Here is a 27138-nt window from a genome sequence, read left to right as displayed (position 1 = left end):
CAGCTCCTGCTGTGGTGGTAGAGACCGAAATGGAAGAGACATGTTTTGCTGCAGCTGGGGCAGATGATGGCATCTGGCTGTGCTGATGCAGGTGTACCATGACGTTTCTGTGGTGTAGTGGTTAAGAGCAGTAGTCACGTAATCTGGGTAACCGGGTTCGCGTCTCCGCTCCTCCACATGCAGCTGCTGGGTGACCTTGGGCCAGTCACACTTCTTTGAAGTCTCTCAGCCCCACTCACCTCACAGAGTGTTTGTTGTGGGGGAGGAAGGGAAAGGAGAATGTTAGCCGCTTTGAGACTCCTGAAGGGGAGTGAAAGGCGGGATATCAAATCCAAACTCTTCTTCTTCTTCTTCTTTCTGCACTCCTCCCAGTGGTCATTCCTCCTCTGGCTATGGCTATGGATGTATGAACCTGTCTGTCTGTCTCCAGGCATTGCGGTCATCTGCAAGGGATTCCCAAATGGAGGGGGTGACGTTGCCAGCCTTCATGTCATGTTTACAGACATCTTTGTAGCATAGAGTTGGTCTGCTAACAGGCCTGGTGCCTGAAACCAGCTCCCCGTAGAGCACGTCCTTGGGGATCCTGCCATCTTCCATTCTGTAGACATGACCAATTCAACGTAGATGTCACTGAGACAGGACTGCGAACATGCTGAGAATGTGGGCTTGGGAGAGCACGTCTTTGTTTGAGACTGTCCTGCCGTGTGATGCCCAAAATCTTCCTGACGCAGCACTTATGGAAGAGATTGAGGCTTTGCTTCTGGTGGGTATAAGTTGCCTACAACTCACTTCCATAAAGCAGTGTGATGCAGCATTGGTCGTTAGCATCACATTTTCCCATACTGTTTTGGAGAGGTGAGTCATTGCCATAGCTGCCTTGCCAGTATACTTGTCGAATATACCAGGTTGGGGAAGGCTGCATTAAAACAAAGCATCAAAGGAGATATTAAAAGAGTAAAGTTTAAAAGGGCGTGGAAACAAAAAAGGTCTTTGTCTTTCCATAACCAAGCCCTGTCTCTTGCACTCAGGGAACTTTGAAAAGACTGACTTATACCAATAGTTACTCAGCCGTTGAGTTGTACCCCAAGATAACTGTGTTTTCAAAGAATCGGTTTAGGTGGGCTGAAATACCATAAGAACATTAGACAAGCCTGCTGGATCACACCAAAGGGCCATCTAGTTCTGCATCTTGTTCTCAGAGTGGCAGACAAGATGCCCCAGTGTGAAACCCACAAGCAGGGGCTGAGCACAGAGATCATTCTCCTGACTTGCAATTCCTAGCAGCTCTGATCCAGAGGCCGCTGACACCCCATACCACACCTGCTGAAAATGGGCATATGTACACACTAGATCAGGCATAGGCAAACTCGGCCCTCCAAATGTTTTTGGGACTACAACTCCCATCATCCCTAGCTAACAGGACCAGTGGTCAGGAATGATGGGAGTTGTAGTCCCAAAACAGCTGGAGGCCTGAGTTTGCCTGTGCCTGCACTAGATATTTAAAGTGCGTTATTTCCCTCAAAGATTTCTTGGCACTGTAGCTTACCCTTTGCAGAGTTACAATCCCCAGCAAATCTTAACATACTAAAGTGCCCAGAATTCTTTGAGGGGAAATAATGCGTTTCAAATGTGCTTTAAAGGCCTAGTGTGTACACAGCCTTAATCTCAGCCAAGAACTTCCCCAAGGCTTCCTGCCTCCTACACTCTCAACCCTTTGTTTGTTTCCCCTTTATGTCCACCTCCCCCTGCTTTCGCTAGACCATCCTTTCTCGTAATCCACCTCAACTTGATTGCCGTTTCCCAGCACCTGGGCCTCCTCTCTCCCATATTTTAATCATTAAAAGCCCGCAACGGTGCTCGAGATGGAAGGGCCCATTAAAACCCCGCACACGTCCGCGTAACGAAGAAGATGCGGGGACATATGTGCCGAGGGGGAAGGCGGCTGGCGCGCCATCCCTTTCTTCTTCTTCAGCTCCTCTTGCCTTTAATCTTGCTCTGAAACCAAAAGAAGGTTGTGCCACGGACAACCATGGACTCGAGGAATGAACAAGAAAAGAGCAGGGAGGAATCTGATATTAATGCTGTCCAGGGGGAGAGCGAGTGAGCAGCGAGACAAAAGGACTGAGGAGGGTGAAAACACACATGGAGTAACTTGTTTTTTCTCTCTCTAGCGGCTGAAGGGGGGGGGGAGTTTTTGCCATCTTGCTCCAGAAGGAACCTGGGAAACGCACCTCGCGTCTCATCTTCCCCAGCTCTGCCCAGGAGGTAGCTAGTCTCTGGGTCAAGGAGACGTGAGGGGAAAGTGAAATGAAAACCATCTTCTTTCTAAACTAGCAAAATACCTGCCATGGCTCTGCTCAGACGTCACACACATCTAGGAGGGGTGTGGTAGGTCTGTTCTCTTGACACAGAGAGTGCATTGCACACACACACACACCCCAGCGCACACACCCCATGCCCCTCAACCCCAGATCTTTGTTGGTCGAGCCGGGACTGGCCAGGATGAGGCCTTGGAAGGCCCGCTTCCTCTTACAACACTGTTACATATTCCTTTTTATTTTTTCTACCTTGGGAACTAGTTGCAGCCATTAATTTTTTGACTTATTTTTTAAAAAAAGAAATGATATGCCTTAATACACCAAGCAAGGTAACTTTAACAAAAATCAATCATGGCTTTAATTAAAAGATAAATAAATCCATAGCCCACACTCTTGTTAAGCAAATAGTGCCCCGATTAAAAACCATGTGAGAGCAAAACCACATAAAACCAATAAGAGCACAGGACAAATAGCAATACATCAAGCCCTCAAATTGTGCTTGCTTTACGTATATGATCATAACCTGGTGTGGGGAATATATAAATAAATGGAGAGCCAGGTCCACCTCTGCTCTCCATTTATTAATTTTCCCTGCATTGTTCACCCACTAGGTTTTGCAGGAGGACTCTGGCACTAGCATTCCAGGGTCCTTGCGGCACCTTCCCAAAGCTAGGTAAGTGAGGCACAGGGCTTTGGGAAGGTTTCACAAATGCCCTGGGAAGCTTTCAGGACTCTCCCACAACCTTTCCAGACCCTAGTAAGTTGCTCTCCATGTTGCAGGGGTGGAAGGCAGTTCCAGGGGTTCCTGCCTCTGTGCGTGGACTCCTAAAACTGAACCTTGTGGAGGTGGTGGGCCCACTGTAATCAAAACAGCCATGATCAGTCACTGTTTAAAAGCATTGGAAGTGGGGGCAGTCACTCCATAATGCAGGCAACATGGCTGAGCCAATCTCTGCCCCCTGAATTTGGAGCATGTTGAGGACTCTTGATCTGGATCTTAAATTCTAAGTGGGTGCATTTCTCAGAAGGTGTCCCAGGTGTTCAGGGCTTTGAAAGCCAGAAAAGTCAGAACCAGCACCCAGGGATACACAGGCAACCCGAGTGCACTCAACAGGTAGTCCTTAGGCTGCAGGTCTCCTGAAGTAGTGGGGAGGTCCCATATATGTTTTGGAATAGCAGCTGAATGTGTCTTTTACCCTGGACCATTAGGTCCTCCCCACTCTGCTTGAGATTGTAGCCTATCTCCTCAGAACAGTGAGCAAAGCTTGCTTTTCTTAATACGATCTGTTGTTTACCACCTTGAGATACTACTGGACTATAACTCTTATTGTTCCCGGCCATTGGTCACATAGGTTGCAGCTGATTGGAACTAGGTCTAGCAGCATCTGGAGGGGCACAATGTTGCCTATCCTATGTAAAATAGCAGCATTCCTTCCCCACAATTACTAGCTGACCACTAGTCCAAACTTGAGGTCTTAATGCTAAGGGGGTAAATTGTTGGCATCTTGAGTTAACCCCTGCCGGAGGAGCCTACTTTACTCTTGATTACCAAAATTAAAAGAAAAATTCTAACTAAACATTAGGGAAAAAATTCTGATGGTAGGAGCTGTTCAATAGTGAAATGGACTACCTGGGAAGGTTGTGAACTCTTGTTCACTGGAGGTTTTTAAACAGAAGTTGGATGACAATGTGTCAGGGATTATTTAGCTGTGATTTTTCCATTACAGGGTTTGGAATAGATGCTCTTGGGGTCCTTTCTACTTTTATGATTCTATGTATATAATCACACTGAGACTCTGAGTTTGGGTGGGAGGAAAGCTATGTTCATTGAACAAAATGCATGATTGATTGGAAAGGTCTTAGCTCTATCTAAGGTGGAGAATGCACGATCTTGCATCTTGGATGGTGAGAGAATCAAAAAGGTGTCCTCCCACCAGGGAGGCATGGAGAAAATGGAAGAGGAATTGGGTATCAGTCTAGCACTGGATAAAGTTCAATAGGTCAACATAAAAAGTCTAGGAAGGGGACTAAGCCTACAGTGCACCCCAGCATTTCCAACATTTAAACATATGCTAATAAAAGGAACTGGAATGGCAATGGATATTGCAGTTATCTTCAGGAGATTACAAGGATCCTTAACAGCTACAATGTTGTGACATTCATGTGTTTTTTATTTCATCTACAGTTCCAAAGATCTGTATACTTGGACCTCCTGCTTCTGGGAAAACGACTATTGTAAGTGGATTTTGTGCATGCATGGAAATGTTCTCAATGGATAGCAGATGTAGGACTCATTGCCTTTATTAAAGTCTATATTAGTACTTAGCATTTTTCTGGACCTGGACAAAAAGCTCCAATATAGGTAAATTGTGGAATTTACTCCCATGAGATGTGGGTGACGGCCACCAACTTGGATGGTTTTTAAATTATACAAATGGAGGATAAGCCATGATTGCTATGTTCTACCCTGCACTATCGGAGGCAGTATGCCTCTGAACAGCAGTTGCTGGGAATCACAAGTGGGTAGAGTTGCTGTGCTCAGGTCCTTCTTGCTGGCTTCCCATTGGGGCAACTGGCCAGCCACTGTGAGAACAGGATGCTGGACTAGATGGGCCACTGGCATGCTCCAACAGGCTTGCCTTATATTATTATGGTGCTTCAGACCACCTGTGATGTTTCCGTGAAAACGCAGACATCTTGGCCTATGGCTTGACATTTTTAGTAATCATTGGTATAAATCAGTCTTTCCAAAGTTCCTTGAGTGCCTGTGATAGGGCGGTTGGCCGCAAGAGTCAGGAAACTCCCAGTTCAAACCTTTCGTCTCTTCCAGATTCTCAAAAGTAGCCTTAGACAAGAAGCCACTGTATACTTTCAGATTCTCTTCAGCCCACATCTTTGCAGCTATTTTGTTCTACCTCACAGCGGGGTTGTGCAATGTATGGGAAAGTGTTGGAAAACTTTGAAGCTGCGGTCCTCTACCCATCTGTCTAGGTATAGGATTGCAAAGTCAAGCCCTTCATAAACATAAAGTAGTATGATTAACACAGGCCTGTCCTTGCACTAAATCATTGCTCTCTCCTACTCTGCCTAAGGCTGAATCCTTTAAACTCTTTACAGATTAATATTAATTTCAATAAATTTCTTTATTGATTAATTACCCTTCATCAGAAGGAAACAGGTTAAGTAAGATTCCCTGTGTGTGTATAGGTTTTGCTGCTTATTTTTTCATTCCCTAGCAGTCTTTGAGAAAATCCAGGCATTGGGCTCTTCCAGAGGGAGGGGGCAGAAGGAGCACAGGTTTTAAAGTGACATCGTAAATGAAAACGTTCCAGATCTCCATTGTGCTGAATTTCAAAATGGTCACTATATTCCTTTTAAAAGTGACAGATAACATATTTGCTGTTCCCCCCTCTCCTGTTACAGATGGTGCTTTCTTTTTCTACTTTCCACTTAAGCGTTACGAATTTTGCACACTCCGATGGAAAAACTGTGAAAATGCTGGTGTTATTTGTTTTTAAATTTTCTTCAAATTCACTTTCATTTCCTTTGGGAAGATACAGCTCTCTCTTATTCCTTCTCTCTCCCCCACCCCAAACACCTGCTTTTCCCTCCAGGCAATGTGGCTTTGTAAACAACTGGGAACTGCACGGATTTCTCCGGAGACTCTGTTAACCAGTGCATGGTCAAACCTCACAGACAAAGTACAGGAGTATCAAGACACAAAACAGGTGCGTGGGCAGAGGTAACGATGCTATCTCTGCATGGAAGGGAAATATAAGTTGTGGCATTTGCCGTTTTATTTTTCTGCAGACACAAACGAGCGATCCAATTATCGCACCTTGTTTTGTATCTGTGGTGATTTCAGAACAGACTTGTGAATTTGTGGCAGTGGGCTCCCTCCATTCTAGGGATGAAATAGCAAAGGGAGCTTTGCCATCCTCAGCTGAGAATAAATATTGAACTTTTCTGAATTCACAATCTACCCTATGCCATAGTTGTTACTAAAAACAAGGTATTAAAAACTCCTCCAGGTGGATAGAAATTCATGAGCACAGTGTGTCTGAATGTAATGCAGTCCATAGCTGCGATGTTGGAGAATTCTTTTGGAAATGGGAGCAGAAATCATGACAGTTTGCATGCTTGACCAAGGTCAGGAACAGAAATCACACAAGCAAATATGAGCAGTATTTACTATTGTTGGTTTTTCCAGTCTGTGCCATTTTGTGCACCATTTTTGACATTTCCTTTCCACTGAAATTAATTACAGTACATAATAACATTAGTTTCGGCCCAAAACAGATGAATAACCCGAGTTTTAGTGTAAAAAGAGCGGAAACAGCACTGGTTCTCATGAAAGCAGGATGGGACAAAAATTGGTGCCTTCTTACATCCCTATTCACAACTTTCTTTTTTAAGGATGGGGGAGGTTAGGTTAGGGAGAGGATCCTACTTATCGCCCCACCCACCTATTTGGACCATCCTGCAACCAGGTGGGGACTTTTTTCTTAGGTAAAGATAAAGGGACCCCTGACCATTAGGTCCAGTCATGACCGACTCTGGGATTACGGCGCTCATCTTGCTTTATTGGCTGAGGGAGCCGGCGTACAGCTTCTGGGTCATGTGGCCAGCATGACTAAGCCGCTTCTGGCAAACCAGAGCAGCGCACAGAAACACCCTTTGCCTTCCCGCCGGAGCGGTACCTATTTATCTACTTGCACTTTGACGTGCTTTCGAACTAATAGGTTGGCAGGAGCTGGGACCGAGCAACGGGAGCTCACCCCGTTGCGGGGATTCAAACCACCGACCTTCTGATCGGCAAGTCCTAGGCTCTGTGGTTTAACCCACAACGCCACCTGCATCCCTTTTCTTAGAGGAAGACCCTATTGTCAGTTCCTAGCATATTTAGAAATGAAGTGAACAGAGCAGACCCTGACAAGCACTCCAAAGATCTTCTCCTCTGAAAGATGCCTCACCTGGTTTGGTCTCCTGCAGAGTCAGTGCCAAGGAGGGTGGTCCTGGGAAGACACAGTCCAAAATCAGTAGCCTTGAGCCTGTAGAATAGGGCATGGGAAACTCTTTTCAGCCATGGGCAAGGCCACATGATAGGCAGGGCCAGAGGCATAAGTGGGCAGAGCAAGGGATGTAAATTTCACCTTCATACAATAGGCTAGTTTCTACACACACGCTCACGCATGCCCTTCTGCGTTCTCCATCCAGACAAGCAGGCCCATTATCAGAGTTTAAAGATACATTCCAGCCAAGCAGGAACACTCAAGGAGGGTGCAAAGGAAGGCCAGTGAGGGTTGCCGCTTGAGGGGAATTCTGAAGCCTGGAGAGCCTGAGGTGTCTCACTCCTGTTGTAGAGTCCAGGGATCAGACCCTAATTGTTTATATTCTCTCTCTTCTCTCTCTCTCTTCTGACACTCTACATTCTGCAATCATTCCTGGAACTGAAAGTTATAGGCCTTAGATTGAAGGTACACAGATTAAAAGGTACACAGCATGATGACATCCATCTGGGATCTCTGGCCTTGGGGAGGAATGGTGAGCCCATGTTCACTGATTAGAGTCCTACAGATGCTCCAGGAAGAGCAGGACCAGGAATAAAGTCTGACTGTTGCTTGTGCAACTCTTCCTCTTCTGTCTCTCCTGGTCTTTTTCTCCACTTCTCACACTTCAGTTAGATAGCTCCCCTGCTGCACTAGCAGCAGCCTTGCTACAGACCCAGTCTTTTCCCCTTCCTTCCTTTCTCTAATTTAAAAGAGGTGAACTTGGTTTTATATATTCCCTAGCAGTGTACCCAGCATTTTTCCTGGGGATTCTAAGATAGCAAAGAATCAGTACAGTTTTGAATCTGAGGTTAAAATCAGTGCAGTTTTTTTTAAAAAAATAATATTTATTAATTTTCCAACAAGTTCAACACAACACTACAAAAAACCATAAAGGAAAAAAAATGCAATACAATACAAAATAAAAGAAACAAAGCAAAACAAAACAAAACAAAAACCATTTAAAACACAATCCAATTTCAACATCTTGTCTTTCTTTCCCTTATTTCCTCGACCTCCTCACGCCTCCCTTTTTGTATTCCACTTCCATTAATTGTTTCAGCAATTCCTTCCCATCTTTCTCTGTGTTCTATCCTATAATTGTCTTAACACATTCTAACCATATTCTTCCCTTTAAAGCTCTATTAATCTATTTATACTTAATTCCTTACAGCATTTCTACTAAAGCCATATAACTTCATTCCAACATTTTTCTAACATTCATTAATTTTACAGTATTTCTGTAAATAGTCTTTAAACTTTTTCCAGTCTTCTTCCACCGACTCTTCTCCCTGGTCTCGGATTCTGCCAGTCATTTCCGCCAGTTCCATGTAGTCCATCAACTTCATCTGCCATTCTTCCCTGGTGGGTAAATCTTGTGTCTTCCAATACTTCGCGATGAGTATTCTTGCTGCTATTGTTGCATACATAAAAAAAGTTCTATCCTTCTTTAACACCAATTGGCCGACCATGCCCAGGAGAAAGGCCTCTGGTTTCTTAAGGAAGGTATATTTAAATACCTTTTTCATTTCATTATAACTCATCTCCCAGAATGTCTTAATCCTTGGGCACGTCCACCAAAGGTGAAAGAATGTACCTTCAGTCTCCTTACATTTCCAACATTTATTATCAGGCAAATGGTAGATTTTTTCAAGCTTAACTGGTGTCATGTACCACCTGTAAATCATTTTCATTAAATTTTCTCTTAGGGCACTACATGCCGTAAATTTCATACCTGTGGTCCATAACCGTTCCCATTTCAGCCATCATTATATTATGTCCAACATCTTGTGCCCATTTAATCATAGCTGATTTCACCGTTTCATCCTGAGTGTTCCATTTCAACAGCAAGTTATACATTTTTGACAAATTCTTGGTTTTTGGATCTATCAATTCTGTTTCCAATTTTGATTTTTCCACCTGGAAACCAACTTTTTTGTCCAATTTGTATGCCTCCATTATTTGGTAATAATGGAGCCAATCTCGCACTTTGTTTTTCAATTTTTCAAAGCTCTGCAATTTTATTCTCTCTCCATCTTGTTCCAGAATTTCCCAATATTTCAGCCATTTGGCCTCCATATTGAGTTTTTTCTGTGCCTTCGCTTCCATTGGTGACAACCATCTTGGGTTTCCCCCCCTAACAAATCCTTATATCTTATCCAAACATTTAACAATGCCTTTCTAACAATATGATTTTTAAATGCTTTATGTACTTTTACCTTATCGTACCACAAATATGCATGCCAACCAAATACATTGTTAAAACCTTCTAAATCCAACACTTCAGTATTTTCAAGAAGCAGCCATTCTCTCAGCCAGCAAAAAGCAGCTGATTCATAATAAAGTTTAAGGTCTGGCAGGGCAAATCCACCTCTTTCTCTGGCATCCGTTAATATCTTAAATTTTATTCGAGGCTTCTTGCCCTGCCAAACAAATCTAGAGATATCCTTCTGCCACTTCTTGAAACAATCCATCTTATCCAAAATTTGCAATGTTTGGAACAAAAATAACATCCTTGGCAGCACATTCATTTTTATCACAGCAATTCGGCCTAACAATGATAACTTCAAATTTGTCCATACTTCTAAATCCTTTTTCACTTCAGTCCAACATTTTTCATAATTATCCTTGAATAAGTTCACATTTTTAGCAGTCATGTTAACCCCTAAGTATTTCACTTTTTAAACCAATGTTAGTCCTGTCTCCTCCTGAAACTTCTCTCTCTCATTCATAGTTACATTTTTCTCTAGAACCTCGGCTTTCATCTTATTCAACTTGAAACCTGCCACCTGTCCAAATTAAAATCAGTGCAGTTTTGAAAGATTCATTCCGCCATCTTGATTCAAAATGGAATCCAGTTGTATTCAGACATAGACAAAAGTCTACTCTTTGATCTCAGGAACCACCATGCATAATTGGTTATGATATCTTCAGAGGTGTCCAAACACATAGCAAATGAGCACCATTATGAAAATATAGATATACATTTGCAAACATTTATGTACTGTGAATGTCATGGCAGTGAACAGAATAAAACCCTAGGAATAAAACTGCATTCATAAAACAAATGCGGAAATAAATCCTAAACTTTGTTCATTTTGTCAAAGATTATTTTTATTCAGTTGTGCAAGAAAAACCCCCACCATTGATTTGGAGGGAGAAAAATAGAAAGGAACACAGCCTCACGCACAAAAATCCCCTTTGGTTTAATTACTCTCATTATTAGCATACTTCAGGCTAATCAGCAGCACTTTCAAGGGGGCCCTGTAGGGTTTCCTTGATTATTATGGGGTGGGACATGAAAGTCAAGGAGATCTGGCAAGGAATCAGGCTGTATGGGGAGGGGAAGAAAGAGAGGGAAGTGGTGAAATCAGTGCAGTGCTTTACATGCTCTTTCGAGTTGGCAGGGTGTTTGCATAGGAAGATGTTTTTGGTTAAAAAGAAAACAAGTGTATTATCTTTTTTTAAAAATGCAAGGTTAGCCTCAGGAGCCAGAGAGTAACCATGGTGGATAGGGATCATTGAGGCTGGTGGAGCAGAAGGCAAAGAGGTCCTCAGGAAGTGGAGCTCATCTAGTTCAGAATTGTGTTCCTGTAGTAAACCAGCAATTAGGATTCTAGCACAAGAGCACTCTCCCCTCCTGTGGTTTTCAGCTGAGAAGCATTGCTGCCTCTAACTGTGGAGGCAGAGTATAGCCATCTTGGTTAGTAGCCATCAATAGTCCTCTCCTTCATGGATTTTTCTCACCCGATTTTAAAGCCATTTACTTGGTGACCATCACTGCAGCGCTGGCCCAATAGATTTTGGCACCTGAGGCAAACCTCAAAATAGGGCGGGAGGCCCTCCTTGCCAGGGAAGGTGGGGTGAATGAAGATCAACATCAGGATCAATGGGTGGGGAGAGGACAGGAAATTGACATCAGAATCTGCTGCCCCTAGGAATCGTGCTGCCTGAAGCAGTTGCCCCTTCTGGCCTCATGGGTGGACCGGTCCTACATCCCTGCCTCTTTTGGGAGTGAGTTTCATAGTTTATGCGCTGCATGAGGAAGTACTGTCTTTTATCTGCCCTGAATCTTCAACTTTCAGCTTCATTTGATGTCCACAAGTTCTAGTGTTATGAGAGAGGGAGATATTTTCTTCTCTATGCACTTTCTCTATGCCATGCATAATTTTATAAACTTATATCATGATGGGTGCTCCAGGTAGGAGAGGACTCTTCTTTTGTCCATCATTGAAGAATCTGCAAATATTTAAGCTGAAAGTTCATTGAGTGATTTTTGCCAGGCCAGCTCCTGGCCACTGCTTATCACCCTGCCACTGTTAGAAGAGGAAGGAGCCAAATACGTTTAAGTGGCAAGAGGGCTCAAATATGCTAACCATGTGGGAGGGGAGACAGCGGGAGCTGACTGAAGAAGGGCCTTCCATCTTGCAGGGCAAAAAGTCTGGGGCTGGCTCTATAAATGGAAAATGGAGGAAAATTGAGTCTGTGCCAAGCACCTGTATCAGACCCTGTGTTGCTGAGGACAAAGTACTGTGGCTCTGTGGCAGAGAACATTCTTTGCATGTAGAAGTTTTCAGGTTTGATCCCTGGCATTTCTAGGGGGAAGCCCTGTCCAAGACCCTGAAGAGTGGCTGCCAGTCAGTGTAGACAGTACTGAGTTAGGTAGACCACAGTGGTCTGGCATTCTATAAGACAACTTCCTTTGTTACTGAGGTGATATATAGCAGGAAAGGGCTGTAGCTCAATGGCAGAGCACCTGCACTGCAGACAGAAGTTCCCAGGTTTAATCCCTGTTGTCTCCAGGTACAGCTGGGAATGTCTCTTGAATGAAGCCTACTGAGCTGCTGCCAGTCAGTGCTGACAATATTGGGAGAGTTTGACCAGGAGTCTGGTGTGGTATAAGGCCGCTTCCAGTGCTCCTGACTTTGATGGAGGGTTGCAGCTCAGTGGTAGTATGCAGAACTTGAGTCAGAACAAAAAGCACTTAGAAGCGAAAGCTGGATCTGGGCCTTTGCAATTTGAAAGAGCGGCTTTGCTCAGCAGCCCCTTTGCATTGTCTCTAAACGCCCCCTTGACTATTCCCACCCCCCAAATTCTGGTCAACAGAGGTGCTCTGCAGATTGCTCAGATTGCAAGGCTGCTAAAGGAACCTGTAGAGGACTCCAGTTTAAATTGGCTCCTCAAGCCTTAGCCAGGTGGACCCCCTGGCAGCCCACTAGCCTCTCTTGAAATGACACATCAAAGAGGGAAGTGGGAGTCTAGCTGTTTCTGAGAGCAGCATGAGGCACCTTTGTAAAATGACAGCCTCAAAGCTGCCAGTCCCAGCTCCAGCCGCGAGAGGCTGCATGAGGCTTTGACGCATCTCCCTGCGGGACCCGCAGACTTGCAAGGAACACGTTTTATTTCCTTTTGCTCTTCTTTCCCCCTCACCTGTGTGTGCGTGAATGTGCCTGCTTTTGAGTGGGATGGAGCTCAGGAGATGTTTGAGAAAAGACCTAAGTGGGTCATTTTGTTGCTCCCTTGCCTGCCTGTCATCAATTTGCCGTTAGAATAATAGAATAATAGAATTGTAGAGTTGGAAGGAACTCTGAGGGTCATCTAGTTCAACCCCCTGCAATGCAGGAATCTCAGCTAAAGCATCCATGACAGGTGGACACCCAACCTCTGTTTAACAACCTCCAATGAAACAGAGTCCACCACTTTCCAAGGGAGACTGTTCCACTGTTGAACAGCTCTTGCCATCAGAAAGTTCTTCTTGATGTTGCATTGAAATCTCCTTTCTTGTAACTTGAAGCCATTGGTTCAGGTCCTACCTCCAGAACAGGAGAAAACAAGTTTGCCCCGTAATCCACATGACAACCTTTTAGGTATTTGAAATAGCTACCATATCTCTGCTCAGTCTCCTCTTTCCAGGCTAAACATACCCAACTTCCTCAACCGTTCCTCATAAGGCTTTGTTTCCAGACTGTTAATCATCTTGGTTGCTCTCCACTGCACACATTCTTCTCAGGCCCTTCTTTGTGTGTCTCTTCAACAAGGTCCGGAAGGTGGCAACATGAGTATGGGCCTTTTCTGCAGTGGAATGCTCTCCTCAGGGAGGCTCAGCTGACGCCTTCATTATACACCTTTAGGTGCCTGCTGGGTGAAAGCTTTCCTCTATAACAAGGCCTTTTGACATGGATAGGCAAACTAATGCCCGGGGGCTGGATCCGGCCCAATCGCCTTCTAAATCCAGCCCCTGGACAGTCCGGGAATCAGCATGTTTTTACATGAGTAGAATGTGTCCTTTTATTTAAAATGCATCTCTGGGTTATTTGTGGGGCCTGCCTGGTGTTTTTACATGAGCAGAAAGTGTGCTTTTATTTAAAATGCATCTCTGGGTTATTTGTGGGGCATAGGAATTCGTTCACCCCCCCCAAAAAAAAATAGTCCGGCCCCCCTCAAGGTCTGAGGGACAGTGGACTGGCCCCCTGCTGAAAAAGTTTGCTGACCCCTGCCTTTTGACATGCCCTTTTAAAACATGTTGTGGAAGGGGATATTACTGGGCTGTCTTTGTTTTTGTTCTTATTATGTATTTTCTGTTGAATAAAAAAATAACAAAAATTTGTTGATAGCCTCCTTTAATTGTGGCACTTGTTTTCTTAAAACCAGTCATGGAGTAGGGGCCTAAGCTGTCAGCTTCCTCCCCTTATTGAACTAAGCAGGAAAGAGGATGGGGGCAAAACTGGAATTAGGCCACATTCTCACCATGCATTTAAAGCCATCTTGTGTTGCTTTCTACAATCATAGCTTCTCCTCAAAGAATTCTGGGAGCTGGAGTTTGTTAAGGGTGCAGAGAGATGTTGGATGTCACCCTTGTTTTCCCTCTTAAAGCTGCATTTCCCTGTGGCTTGACAAGCAATTCCTCTGCCCAGAGAAACTCTAGGAATTTTTGGTCACTCTGGGAGAGGATTAAGGGGTCTTCTCACAATCCTCAGCACCCCAAAGAAGCTCCCAGAATTCTTTGGGGGAAGCGTCGACTGTTTAAAGTATCATAGTGCTTTAAATATATGGTAGGAATGTAGCCTTAGCTGGCTCTGTCTGTCATTGGCGATTTGCCTGGTTTGGCAGGCATACAAGGAGCATGTTCTTGCCTGGTCTTCTGAGCAAGACTCTGATATAACAGACTTCAGCTTCCAGCTCAGATCTCCAGCTCCAGTTCAAAAAACTCACTTCAGGGGGATATCCAGGCCTGGAAAATGCACACTCCATACCTGGGGAAGGGCCAAAGAAATGTGCTTTGCATGCAGAAGATCTCAAGTTTAGTCCCTGGGACCTGGAGTTGCCAGCATCTCTAGTTAAAAACAAACCAAGCTGTAATGGACATAGGAAGCTGCTTTAGTCCATTGGTCCATCTAGCTCAATACTGTCTACACTGACTGACAGAAACTCTCCAGTGTTTCAGACAGGGAGTCTTTTCCTGGAGATGCCAGGAATTGAACCCGGGACCTTCTGCACCCAAAAAAGCAGGTGCTGTGCCACTGAGCCACACCCCTTCCACGAGGCAGTGCTTAAAATTGTGTACGACTTTAGAGTAGGTGTTCCCTATTGCGTTAGAGGCAAGGGAGATTGCCTCTTTTATGATGGGGCTTCCCACCTGCAGTTTTTGAAAATACTTAAATTTAAAATAATGTGTGTGTGTTTTATATAAAAATGTTGCCTAATTAGCCAAGAGTGTTTTTTTTAAAAAAAACAGTTAACCCCACCAACTGTACATTTCAACTCCACTGCTTAGCTGACAATTTGTTTCTTTCACTGGCTGGAGTGGTGGAAGCTTTCTGTTTTTCTTTTGTGTGTCATTTTCTTGCAGAGGGTTTGATCCCTCCAGCTGTTTTCTTTTTTTTAAGGGGGGTATTCAAACACAGAAAGTGCAGTAATTCTCTTTGAATTGCTTTGTGGATATTAAACTCACCGTATTTCTTTCTTAAAATTTTTAGGAAATCCCTGACGCTCTGTGGGCTGAACTGATTGTGGAACGTTTGCAGATTGAGGACTGTGTTCACAGCGTAAGTGTGGCTCTTGCTGGATGAGATTGTTCATGGGGTGTGGTGGGATAGGTGACGTGGAAGTTTGTGCTGTGGATGGGATTGATTCCCCAAGGTCGTTGCAGGGAATTTGGAGTATGATTAACAGCATAAATGGGGAAGCTGAAGGTACACATATGTTATTTGTCTGGCTACCAAGACGACCAAAGGGGGAACAGCCGTGTAGTTCTGCTGACTGCCGCAGGCGACTGGCAGAGTCCTGAGTGGGCAAACCTGTTACAAACAGTCAACATTAAGAAGCAAACAAGCAAACCAATCAACCATTTCATAGATCTCCCCCCCCCCCAAATTGTGCATTCATTAAAGTGTTGTTTATTTATTTATTTTTAATTTCATATCCTGCTCTTTCTCTTCAGCAAACAGATTTATTTATTTATTTCATAAAATTTATGCACTGCTTGATTGTAAAAAAAACAAAAGAAAACTCAAAAGCAATTTACAAAAAAAATCACAATAAAAATATCAGTGCAATTAAAAATGTAAACTTGCAAGACTATTTGGTACCTCCATATCTGGTCCTTGATCTGTGGGGTGCCTGGTCCTTCCTTCAAGGACTCAATGTCTGGCATCAGGTCTAGGCCGGGCATGGCACTTCTTGTGATTCCCAGCAACTGATATTCAGAGGCATACTTCCTCTGACAGTGGAGGGAAAACATAAGAAGAGCCTTCTGGATCAGACCAAAGGCCCATCTAGTCCAGCATCCTGTTCTCACAGGGGCCAACAAGATGTATCATGGTAGCACTCTTCCTGCTTTGGATTCCCAATAACTGGTCTTCAGGGGCATACTGCCTCCAGCGATGGAGGTAGAACATTCCTAGCTGTACCGGCTTCACTGGTCAGATCTGTGTGTCTCTGGACACACACACCTTTTAGAGGCACTTCAGATCCACTGCCGCAGGAGATGGCCACCTTGCTTTGCCTCCTGGTAGGGGCTGCTGTCTCCCTTTGCTCAAGGAGCCCTATTTAAATCAACACCAGTATCTTTGAAGGTATATTTATGTAACATGGTATGAATTAATAAAGATGTTTATAAATACCATAATGCATATTTAACTAAAGGTATGTTAATCAAGGAGATGGGATTTGTGCCAAGAAAAGGAAAATAAATAAGAATTTGGGGGGAGACCAATCAGGATGTTTATAATTAGTTCCTGCCATGACTTTCCCTCTCTCTGTCCCTCTAAGAGGTGGTTGTTACAAAGAGAATCTAAAACATGAAGGCATCACCTTGCAAAAGGTAGTAGCCATTTACCAGCATACCTACCAATTTTGGAACAATTAAAATAAGAGGCTGTGCCTCTTTCCCTCAGCCTTACCCCACTCACCTGAGACCTCTTAGACTGTCCTTGAGTCCCAGCAGCCCTCATAAAAGGAAATAGGAAGAGGCTACTGACTGGATGGGCAGTCGGTGTATCCTTGTGTCTGTCGCAATTCCCTGGTATTTCAGGAACATCAGCGCTGCTGGCTGAGGCCAGTGGCCCATCTAGTCCAGCTTCCTGTTCTCATAGTGGCCAACAAATGCCTCAATGGGAAGCCTGCAAGCAAGACTTGAGCACAACAGCAGCTGTCTCTACCTGTGATTCCCAGCAACTGGCATTCACAGACATACTCCCACTGACTGTGGAGATTAACCTAGCCATCATGACCAGTAGACATTGATAGCCTTATCTTCCATGAATCTTTCCTCTTTTAAAGCCACACACATTGGTGGTCACCACTGCCTCTTGTAAATGGATGGAAAATGGATGGAAAGAGAGAGTTGAAGGATGAATAAAAATATTGGAAGGATAAGAATATTAGAAGAGCCTAACTAGAATAAAGAATAGAATGATAATGGGTGGCAATTTCTTTGACGATCTGCCCCATAAAAAAGGGAAAATAGGAAGCCATGGGGGGGGGGTTCTAAAGGGAATGGATGGAAGAAAATATGTAGAACATGTATGTGTTGAAACTTTGAAAAACAATAAAAGGGGGGGGGGAGAGAATATTAGAAGAGCCTGCTAGATCAGATGAAAGGCCCATCTAGTCCAGCATCCTGTTCTCATAGTAACCAGCCACAGTGACCAACCTTATCCTTGCACAACAGAACATTCTCTCCCTCCCACACCCCTAAATCTGTCCTGAGGGTTCCCTCAACCCTCCTGAGCAGATTTTGGCATGGCAAAGTGCACGGTGAGGGGGAAGAAAGGGGAAATCCTGTTGGCTGACCCCTAACTCTTGGGCTAGCTCAGGAATTTTGTTGAATTTTGCCCTGAGTCTCCCTGATCGTTATCTGGTACTCTAACCACTACACCACACTGGCTTTTATTTTTACTTCATTTACAGGTTTTCATTTTGTAATAGGCTGCATCAAAGATATAAGAAAGCTAATTCTTTTTAGCTCATTAACTTTTAAAAGCCTTTTTCTTATCATCTGCTTTCTGTTTTCAAATGGCCAATCATTACATTTTTAGGGTGCCATTTTATACACACACACTCTCTCTGTCCCTCCCTTTCTATCAACTACAAGAAAATTGCATCAGTCCTTTTGAATTGTTCGAGGAAAAGGGAGGTGAGAGATTTGAAGGGAAATCTAAATGACTGGAAAGTGGTTGTCAGTTTGCCCGTACAAAATACCGTGCACCTTAATCCATAATTTATCTGCTCATTTTGAATTTGCAAAGTAGAATTAAACTTTTGCATTGCAAATGACTTGCGCTTGAATTATTTGGGTCTGCCTGATTTCTCTTAGAGCTCTTTAAAGCTGAGCTGCTTCAGTAATTTATCTGTTTATTTATCCTTCTCCCCACCCCACCCCTTCACTCATGATGAATAGATAGATATTTATCCCACAGGGCCAAATATCTAGTGTGGTTTTCTTGTATTTGCATAAATGTGTATTAATGCACACAGGAATTAGACCTCTGAGGCTTCATTCAGACATCATGCCAAACCATGGTTCAGGAAGCTTAATGATGGTTTGACATAATGTTAAGATTAATAAAAGGAGGTTTGCTTTGTGATACACTGGCAGAGCAGAATTAAAAAAATGGGTTGGCAAATGTCTGAATTGACAATTAATCCAGATTCCTAGAAGCCACCACACTCAGAGATGGATGAGCTGATCAGATGGCAAACAAAAGGAGATAGACTCCTCTAAACCATGGTTTGCTTGGGAAGCTGTGACTATAGTTTACAACTTTACATTCTAATCCATGGGTACAAAACTGAAAGGACAATAGGCTGCAGTGCTCACTGACGCAAAGCTCTTTCTTGCAGCTCAACACAATTCAGGGCAAAATACTTCTTCAGGAACTATGAACGAAAACAATGGACTTGTTCTACTTATTGTAGTGATGGCCACCAGCTTGAATGGCTTTAAGGGAGGGCAAATTAATGGAGGATAAGGCTGTCTCTTACCAGAGGCAGTCTGCCTCTGAATAACAGTTGCTGGGAAGTGGGGAGAGTTGCTGTTGCATTCAGGCAGGCATCCCATAATGCAGGCATCCCATAATGGACATTTGGTTGACCAGCATAAGAACAGAATGCTGGATTCAATAACCTTTGGCCTGATCTAGCAGGGCTCTTCAAATGTTCCTACAATCATGGGTATCTTGCTCAGCCATGCCTCAGCCCTGTTCAATATCTAGTGTGGTGCTTGTGACCTCCGCTCATGCTACCACCCCTGTCCTTGGACAACAGCTGTAGCACAAGCACACAGGAATCGTCTTGGTGATTAGTGCCTTATAAGTGCAAAACTTTTTTGATAGCACTTTTTAAATGTCCACCTTGAAGGGAAAACAGGCTACATCTGGAGCTTGTGCCTTTCTGGAATAGAAAACTTCCCCCACCCCAACCCAAAATATTTGAATCTTGCAGAGGCTGTCAGCTTGCTTCTTGAGCCAGATTTATGCTGCTGTGGTTCATAACACAAGTCAGTATATTATCCTGGAAAAAAATGTTAATAGATTGCCAGGAGCGGGCCACCAGCCCACTGTACTACCAGCTGTTTGTTTTATTTCTCCTGGTGGTGTCATTCGGCTGGCATTAATTGCCCAGCTTTCATCCTGCCGATGGTAGGAATGCCGGATTTTGTGTGCCGTTGTTTTGACACTCTCAGGTTTATAGATGTCGCTTGTATCCTCGGAGGAACACGGTTTTATTGATCAATGGCTCTTCCAGGACCCCATAGGGCTTGTTCTGCAAATCCAAATGCAGTTAGGGTGCTGAGGGATCACGCAGGGAGTGGTGGTGGTCTTAGCAAACCGAGAAAACTTATGGCAGGCATTATGTTCTAGAGCAAGCTATGTGTGGGAATGGGAACTGGGGCTGCTGTGCCTTACGAGGTTCGCATAAGGTCCTTGCAACCCCACTGACTGGCTGTTCCTTGAAGCCACAGCTGTGCTGGTTTAGTGTGGTAGCAGAGTTAATTTATAGGAATTGAAGAAGCCCTGGTGAGGAATCATTTGAAGACCTTCACACAAAACGTTACCGAGTCCACCAGCGTAGTTATGGCCTGCTCAAAACTATGCTGTGAGGAAATAAATAGGTCATGTTCACACTATGCATTTCAAAGAACTCTTATATCAATTTAACAGAAAAAAATATTGGGAACTTTAATTTGTTAAAGGATGCTGAGAATTGTTAGGAGATCCTCTTCACAGAGCTACAATTCCCAGTACCCTTAATTACATTCCAGTTAGAAATCTCTTCCCATGAAGCATCTCCAATTGATTTTACCATACAATAAAAAGTATAAAACAATTACATATATAAAAAGCATGTTTTTCTACCATTCTTATCTTTTCCTTCATTTGAGAAAAAGAAAAGAAATTGTATCCCAAACTTTCCAAAACGATGAACTCAGTCACCCAGAAATTGTGAAATGGAACAAATGCAGTAACTTGGAGGTGAGGTAGCTGCCCCAAAGAAACAAAGCATGGTGTATGCGTGTGGTAGAAGCCCACCAACATGCTGCTTTCCCTAAGCTACCCTGCTTAGCTGAAGTGTAGTGGTGGAGACCAATCTGTTGCCAGGTTGAAGTGGAGTCAGCTGACAATTTGGTTTGATTCTGCATGTAGGATGAACGAGTGGCACTATTTTTTCCTTCATCTCCAGCACCAGAATGTCTTGGGTCTGCCCTATGCACACACACACACATACACACACGCTGGTTCCCTGCTCCCAACAACATGCAAGTTCATTCTGCCACACACCATTGTTGCAATATTAGTGCATATCTTGCCTGTGGACTTTCTGTTGGGGCATCTGGTTGGCCACTGTGAGAACGGGATGATGGACTGGATGGACCATTGGCCTGATCCAGCAGAGCTGTTCTTATGGTTTTCTCATGCTATCTCCTTTTTTTGCAGAGGGATTGGGATGGGGGGGGGGATCCAGATTGAGGGTGGGGAAAGTGTGGGGAAGACACTGACTTGGAGGAGAACACCATGTGTACAACGGAAAAATTAATGGAGGCACAGGAAGCTTACCATTCACATTAAACCACTGTATGGATGAGCTCTTAAATGACTGGGGTACGTGCATGGTGCCCTGTTTCAAAGTAGATCAAATGGGAGAGGCAGACAGACATGTGGGACCAAGTGTGAAGGATCTTTTATTCCGTTTATTCAAGCGTCTGGGGATTATTTGCCTGCGTGGGGAAGCATTCTCTCCCTCCCAATTGCTTTGCAAAGAAACAAATCCTTAGCTTGTGAAGGTACTAATTAGCCTTTAATGGCAGTCAGGAGGGCAGGAACGACCAGCATTTGCACAAAGCCTGACTTGCCTCGATGGACTCTGTGCTGTTCCTTCATCCTTGGCTCCCAAGCCACAATCCTTCCCCCTCTCCCCCCCCCACTGTTGTCTTCTTATCCTCCCCCCCTTTTTTTATCGTTGACATCTGTTTGGAGCTTGTCCCTTCTGTGATACCATCCTACTTGCAGCTGTTCCAGACCTCCGGCTCTGAGCCATGTGCAAGGGGGGGGGCGCCCTGAGCATACGGCCCTTTTGATGTGTGATAAAACAGAACTGAGCCACTGGGGGCATGGCGAAGGAAATGCAGCGGAATATCAATAAACCCTGTGCCGAGCGGAGCTGCACCTCGGCGGCAGGCTAGACATTTCACTGAAGTGTCAAGCCGACGGATAATGTATTCTAATTAGGGATTGGCTGGGGCCTTGGAACTGGGAAACCTTGGGGGGGGCTGAGGTGGAGAATGACCCATATATCTAACTGTTTTAGAGAGGGCTTATTTATAATGTATTAGCATGGCGCCTTAATTACAAGCAACTTGTTTGTTGAGCTACCTTCTTGGATTATTATTATTTAGTTATTTCATTTCATTTGTTGTTGCTTTGCTTAGAGCCTTAAACTGTGAAATCACAAACTTTATAGACTGGGATGTGGGAACCAGCTTCATATGTGATCTCAGGGGTGGTGTGTTTCTACTTGTGGGGTAGCAAATGTGTGTATGTTTGCATGGAACTTAGTGGGCAAAAATCAGTGACCTCAGCCACAGAGAATTTTTGCAATCTCCAACTTTGGTCTCCAATTCTGAATTGAATGGTCTTTTGGTGAGTATTAGCCATGCTGACTTGGGACTGATGGGAGGGAGTTGGAGATCAAGTATAACTAGAGAGCGACAGGTTCCCCATTCCTGTGCTAAGGTGCATTACTTTGCTGATTTTAATATGTGGTCAGCCAGCCCTGATGGATCTGGGAGCCGTCCTGTTCTGTTGTATGAGGCTGGGGACAATCACCCTAAAATCCTACATTGGTGCCATCACAAATAAGAATGTAAGAGCCCTGCTGGATCAGACCAGTCTAGTCCAACATCCTGTCCTCATGGTAGCCAGCTGGATGCCCATTATGGGAAGCCCGCAAGCAGGACCTGAGCACAACAGCACTCTTCCTACTTGTGATTCCCATACTGCTTCTGACAATGGAGGTAGAACATAGTCATTGATAGCCTTCTCCATGAATTTGTTATCCATTGATAGCATTGATAGCCTTCTCCATGAATTTGTCTACTCATCTTTTAAAGCCATCCAGGTTTTTGTCCATCACTACCTATTGTGGGAGTGGATTAGAATGTAAGAAGAGATTCCTGCATGGCACGGGGTTGGACTAGATGACCCCCAAGGTCCCTTCCAACTCTATGATTCTATGATTCTGCTGGATCAGGCCAATGACACATAGTCCAGAATCCTGTTTTCATAGTGGCTAACCAGATGCCCTAATGTGAAGCCTACAAGCAATGCCTGAACACAAGAGCACTCTCCTCTCCTGTAGTTTCCAGCAACTGGTATTCAGAAACAATTACTGCCTCCAACTATGGAGTTAAATTAATAATAAATTAAAAAGTTTAATTATGCACTGTGTGAAGAAGTACCTTCTATTGTCTGTCCTGAATCTTCCACCATTCCACTCCATTGAATATCCACAAGTTCTAGTATTATGAAAGAGGAAGAAAAACTCAATTGAAAACCTTAAAGTCAATTAATCACAGTAATTGTTCAGTGTTTATTTACTAAATCATTTCCTCCTTCCTTAAAATTACTTTGATTTATTTCTTAATCTACTACAGATGCTTGTGTGCTTCTGCTTGTATAGTTGAAATCAAACACTACAAAGATAATCTCTAGTGAACTGGAGCTGAACCAATTTGATTGCACAGGCTGAACATTTTTTATCTTGAACCAGAACCAAACTGGGACACCTTCAGTTGTGGCTGAACCAAAAAATAAAACAAAATTAATGGTTTGACTCCCTGATTAAATTCCCCCCCCCCCAATGAAGTAGGTTTATAAATTTGTATTCTGTGAGAAAGTGCAGTAAAATATATGTATTTAAACATGAAATCTTCACACAGATTTTTTAAAAAAAACACATATTAATGTGGAAGCAGGAGAGAACTTTTACAAATTATCGCACAAGGAAATGGATGCAGACTGGAAACATCCATCCATCCCTACTTGCAGAGAATGTGCTCTGTCACTGAACTGTGATTCATCTATGCAGTCTTATAAACAGCCATTTTAGATTGCTTGATACTATTTTCCCTCATCTAGTTGGTTCTGCTTGTCATTGACTTTGGCTTCATCTGTCCTTTGCTGTGGCTAAACCTGCTCTTTGACCTCCCTGCCTTCTGCCCTGCCAATTCCAATGGGCAACAGTCACCACAGCCTGTCAGCCATATAGGATATGGACCATTCTTCTCCCCCACCTCTTTCAGATACTAGGACTTCCTTAATGTAGGTGCTGTTTTGGTTGCAGACACGATGCTGGGAGGTGCAGTGGTGACAGTAGACGGTTTCCACGATACCCTTGCCTCAAGACTGTTTTCCCATTTCCTGAAGAAATCTGTGGCATAGCATGTTAGTAAAACTGGGCTAATTAGGGAGTTGCCAGCAGACAGTTGTGTTTTCCAGTAATTAGAATGTTTTGGTCTCTTCCTCATGGGATATGTTTCCCTTGAACAGTTCTGCAGCTTTTGAGGTCCCCAATTGATTACAGATTCAAGTTAAGGCAGGAACTGATAATTATCAATGGCTTAATGCAATATTAAATATATACAGTGGTGCCTCGCAAGACGAAAAGAATCCATTCTGTGATTCTCTTCGTCTAGCGGTTTTTTCGTCTTGCGAAGCAAGCCCATTGAAGGATTAGCGCTATTAGCGCTATTAGCGCTATTAGCGGCTATTAGCGGTTTATCTGCTGATCGGATCAGCTGATAAGCGGCTTAGCGGCTTAGAAAAAGGGGGGGAGGAAAAAAAACCAGCAGGAACTCGCAAGACATTGTCGTCTTGCGAAGCAAGCCCTTAGGAGATTCGTTTTGCGAAGCACCTCCAAAACAGAAAACTCTTTCGTCTAGCGAGTTTTCCGTCTTGCGAGGCATTTGTCTTGCAGGGCACCACTGTATTTCATGGTACATGTGCACCCACACACAATTTTCTCCCATATTCCTCTGAAAATTTCCTGGTAGTAATGCAACAGCAGGGTCAAGTCACCAAGCAGAGGGAAAATTTTGGCCAGATTTAGCAGTCTTAAATGCCATCCTCCCCACTGCTCAGTGTTGCTATGGAAGCGAGCTGTGTTTCTGGGAGTTGAATGGGGCTGGCTTGTCAGGCATAAGTGGGTCCTTGGTATATAACCACTGGTGCGCCCCCCCCCAGCAGTCCCACAGATGTTCATCACTACTCCTTTTCTGTAGCATTGCATTTTAGCAGCAGACACCCATTCAAACACAGTTTGGATTTCCCCCCAACAGATCTTTTGCAGTCACCATAGGAGGTATTGATGGGGATACTGGTGCCTGTGGGCATCATGTTGGTGACCCTGAATTATAGGAAATTAAAAATCGAGGCTCATTCTAGTAAGAAGCATATTAGCACCACCAGGTAAGGCTGCATTTGTGTTAGTGACCCAGGTAAGAGGTGGTGCTGTCACCTGTAAGCGTGGGGGCACTACTTGTGGCACCCAGCACTATTGTAGCCACATGTCCTAGTTTACAGAGGACCATCTATTGCTGTGAAGAGCTGATCCTTTGAAGAAGGCCTCTGTTTGAGAGCTATCCAGTACCCAAGTCTGGTCAAGGAGCCATAAAAATGGCACGTAGGAGCTTATCAGCAGTTGGGCTTACTTGGTTAGTAGGCACACAAGTCAGCTGGTGTCTGCCTCCACTGCAGCTTGATGTATTGTGTTTCTATTTAAAACATTATTTCTAAAAGTGCATTGATACATATAAATTAAAATGTTATGTCAATTGAACCCCTCTTTTGTCCTTTTCGTGATGCATATCCTCTTTTTTTGGAAATGTATGACTGACCACCCTACCAACTATGAGGAGCCCCAGTGGGCTATGCCAGCACATGGGCCCCACAGCTGCCCAGCTCCAGCTGACACTGGTGCCACATAGTCAGGCGTCAAGCCACTGAAGGTTTTGGTACAGCTTAGATTTGTGCTCAGCTACAATTTGAATTGTCCTCCCTCAAGCTAGAACAGTCATACCTCGGGTTGAAGTAGCTTCGGGATGAATATTTTCGGGTTGTGCTCTGCAGCGACCCGCAAGTAACGGAGCGCGTTACTTCCAGGTTTTGCCGCTCGCGCATGCGCAGATGCTCAAAATGCTGGCACGCGCATGCACGGAAGCAGCAAAACACTACCCGCACATGCGCAGACATGCAGTCGCGTGTTACATTTACTTCAGGATGCGAACAGGGCTCTGGAATGGAACCTGTTCGTATCCAAAGGTACTACTGTAAAGGTTCAGTAAGCAAGCATTCAGTAAGCCTGCAAACCTCCAGGACTGATTTGGTTCTCTTTGAGAGACATCATTCTTCTAGTGAGTTGTTACAATTTGTTTTGAAATGCCAACCAGTCTTCCCTCTCCACACCCAAGTTGTGTCTTTGTCCATGTTCAATTAGCAATTCAAGATTGATTTGGTTGGCTTTCAAATAGTGATTCCAGTTGGTTTCCAATTCAGGGAGGTGCAGGGAGAGAGGTTTGGTTCAGTATTTGGCTCAGGTTCAGTTTGGCTTCCAGTCTGGTACAGTGGTACCTCGGGTTACAGATGCTTCAGGTTACAGACACTTCAGGTTACAGACTCCGCTAACCCAGAAATAGTACCTTGGGTTAAGAACTTTGCTTCCGGATGAGAATAGAAATTGTGCAGTGGCGCCACAGCAGCAGCGGGAGGCCCCATTAGCTAAAGTGGTACCCCAGGTTAAGAACAGCTTCAGGTTAAGAATGGACCTCCAGAGCGAATTAAGTTCTTAACCCGAGGTACCACTGTATTGCGTAAACCAGCTTTTGACAACCAGGTACCCTCCAGATGTTTTGGACTACATCTCCTTTCAGCCTCAGTCAGACCAGTACAGATTCATAAGTATTTGTGTTTTTTTCCTGGTTTTTTTGTTTTCTGTTTCGTCTTGTTTTACATAATCATAAAAAAGATCTTCAGTCCAGCACTTAGCTGGTTATAACAAGGACTTTAGGGAGCAAACAGCCCTTTTCATATATAGATCTCTTTAGCTTGCCTGCTTCGTTAGCTCTGGGGGTTTGGAGGCTTCCATTACAGCACATTTTCCTGTATAATTTGGGGGGTGGACATGCACATATCTTTCCCCCTTTGTCCTCTTTAGCTTGGTTTAGCTTTTAAAAAGTTGGCTGTATGAGTTCACATCCTCCTGAATATTTCAAAAATACCTAGACTTCTCCTTCTCTTCCCATTTTTTTAAATATTTCAATAAAGACATGTGCAGATAAAAATGGTTTAAGAGTTGCAAGGGTATCTATCTCTATTTTTATATCTCTATCTCTGTTCCTATAAAACAAGCATTCTGCTTCAATAGGCCTTGTACTGGGAAAAGTTGCTCAGAGGCTTGAAACTAGGGATGGATGAGGATGTTGATTTTTGTTTTTCTCTGTTTCTCGTTTTGCAGTCTTTGGTTCTCCACACTGGGCTGTAAACCACTTTGAGGTATCCCCCCCGCCTTTTACGAGGTGTATAAGTTTTATGCAATAAATAAATTAAGTATATTGGTCTGCAATTTTTAAAGAAGGTCTCATGAAAACTCAGCAGCATTTTAATGCAAGTTTCTCCAAACATGCACATTTTTGTATGCATTTTTCCTCAATATACTGCATTTCTGCAAAGCTATTTCTCCTAAGAGAATGCATCTCTGTATGTTATTTTCATGAATAT

The 27138-nt window shown here is 43.9% G+C and overlaps 1 protein-coding gene across 4 annotated transcripts in view; it reads left to right on the top strand.

The window, feature by feature from the left end:
• The window catches only part of AK8 (adenylate kinase 8), a 102774-nt gene that overhangs the window by 18564 nt on the left and 57072 nt on the right, over positions 1-27138 (top strand). For all 4 annotated transcript variants that reach the window (XM_083485209.1, XM_083485211.1, XM_083485212.1 and 1 more), the window contains 3 exons: positions 4504-4553; positions 5933-6046; positions 15343-15411. In XM_083485209.1, coding sequence (XP_083341335.1) covers positions 4504-4553; positions 5933-6046; positions 15343-15411 — 233 coding nt within the window. The remainder of the gene's footprint in view (positions 1-4503; positions 4554-5932; positions 6047-15342; positions 15412-27138) is intronic.

This window comes from Podarcis liolepis, assembly GCF_965112155.1.
Source record: "Podarcis liolepis genome assembly, chromosome: Z".
Lineage (NCBI taxonomy): Eukaryota > Metazoa > Chordata > Lepidosauria > Squamata > Lacertidae > Podarcis > Podarcis liolepis.
Note: the sequence above shows the minus strand (reverse complement) of the source record. Positions and strands in the feature narration are given on the sequence as shown.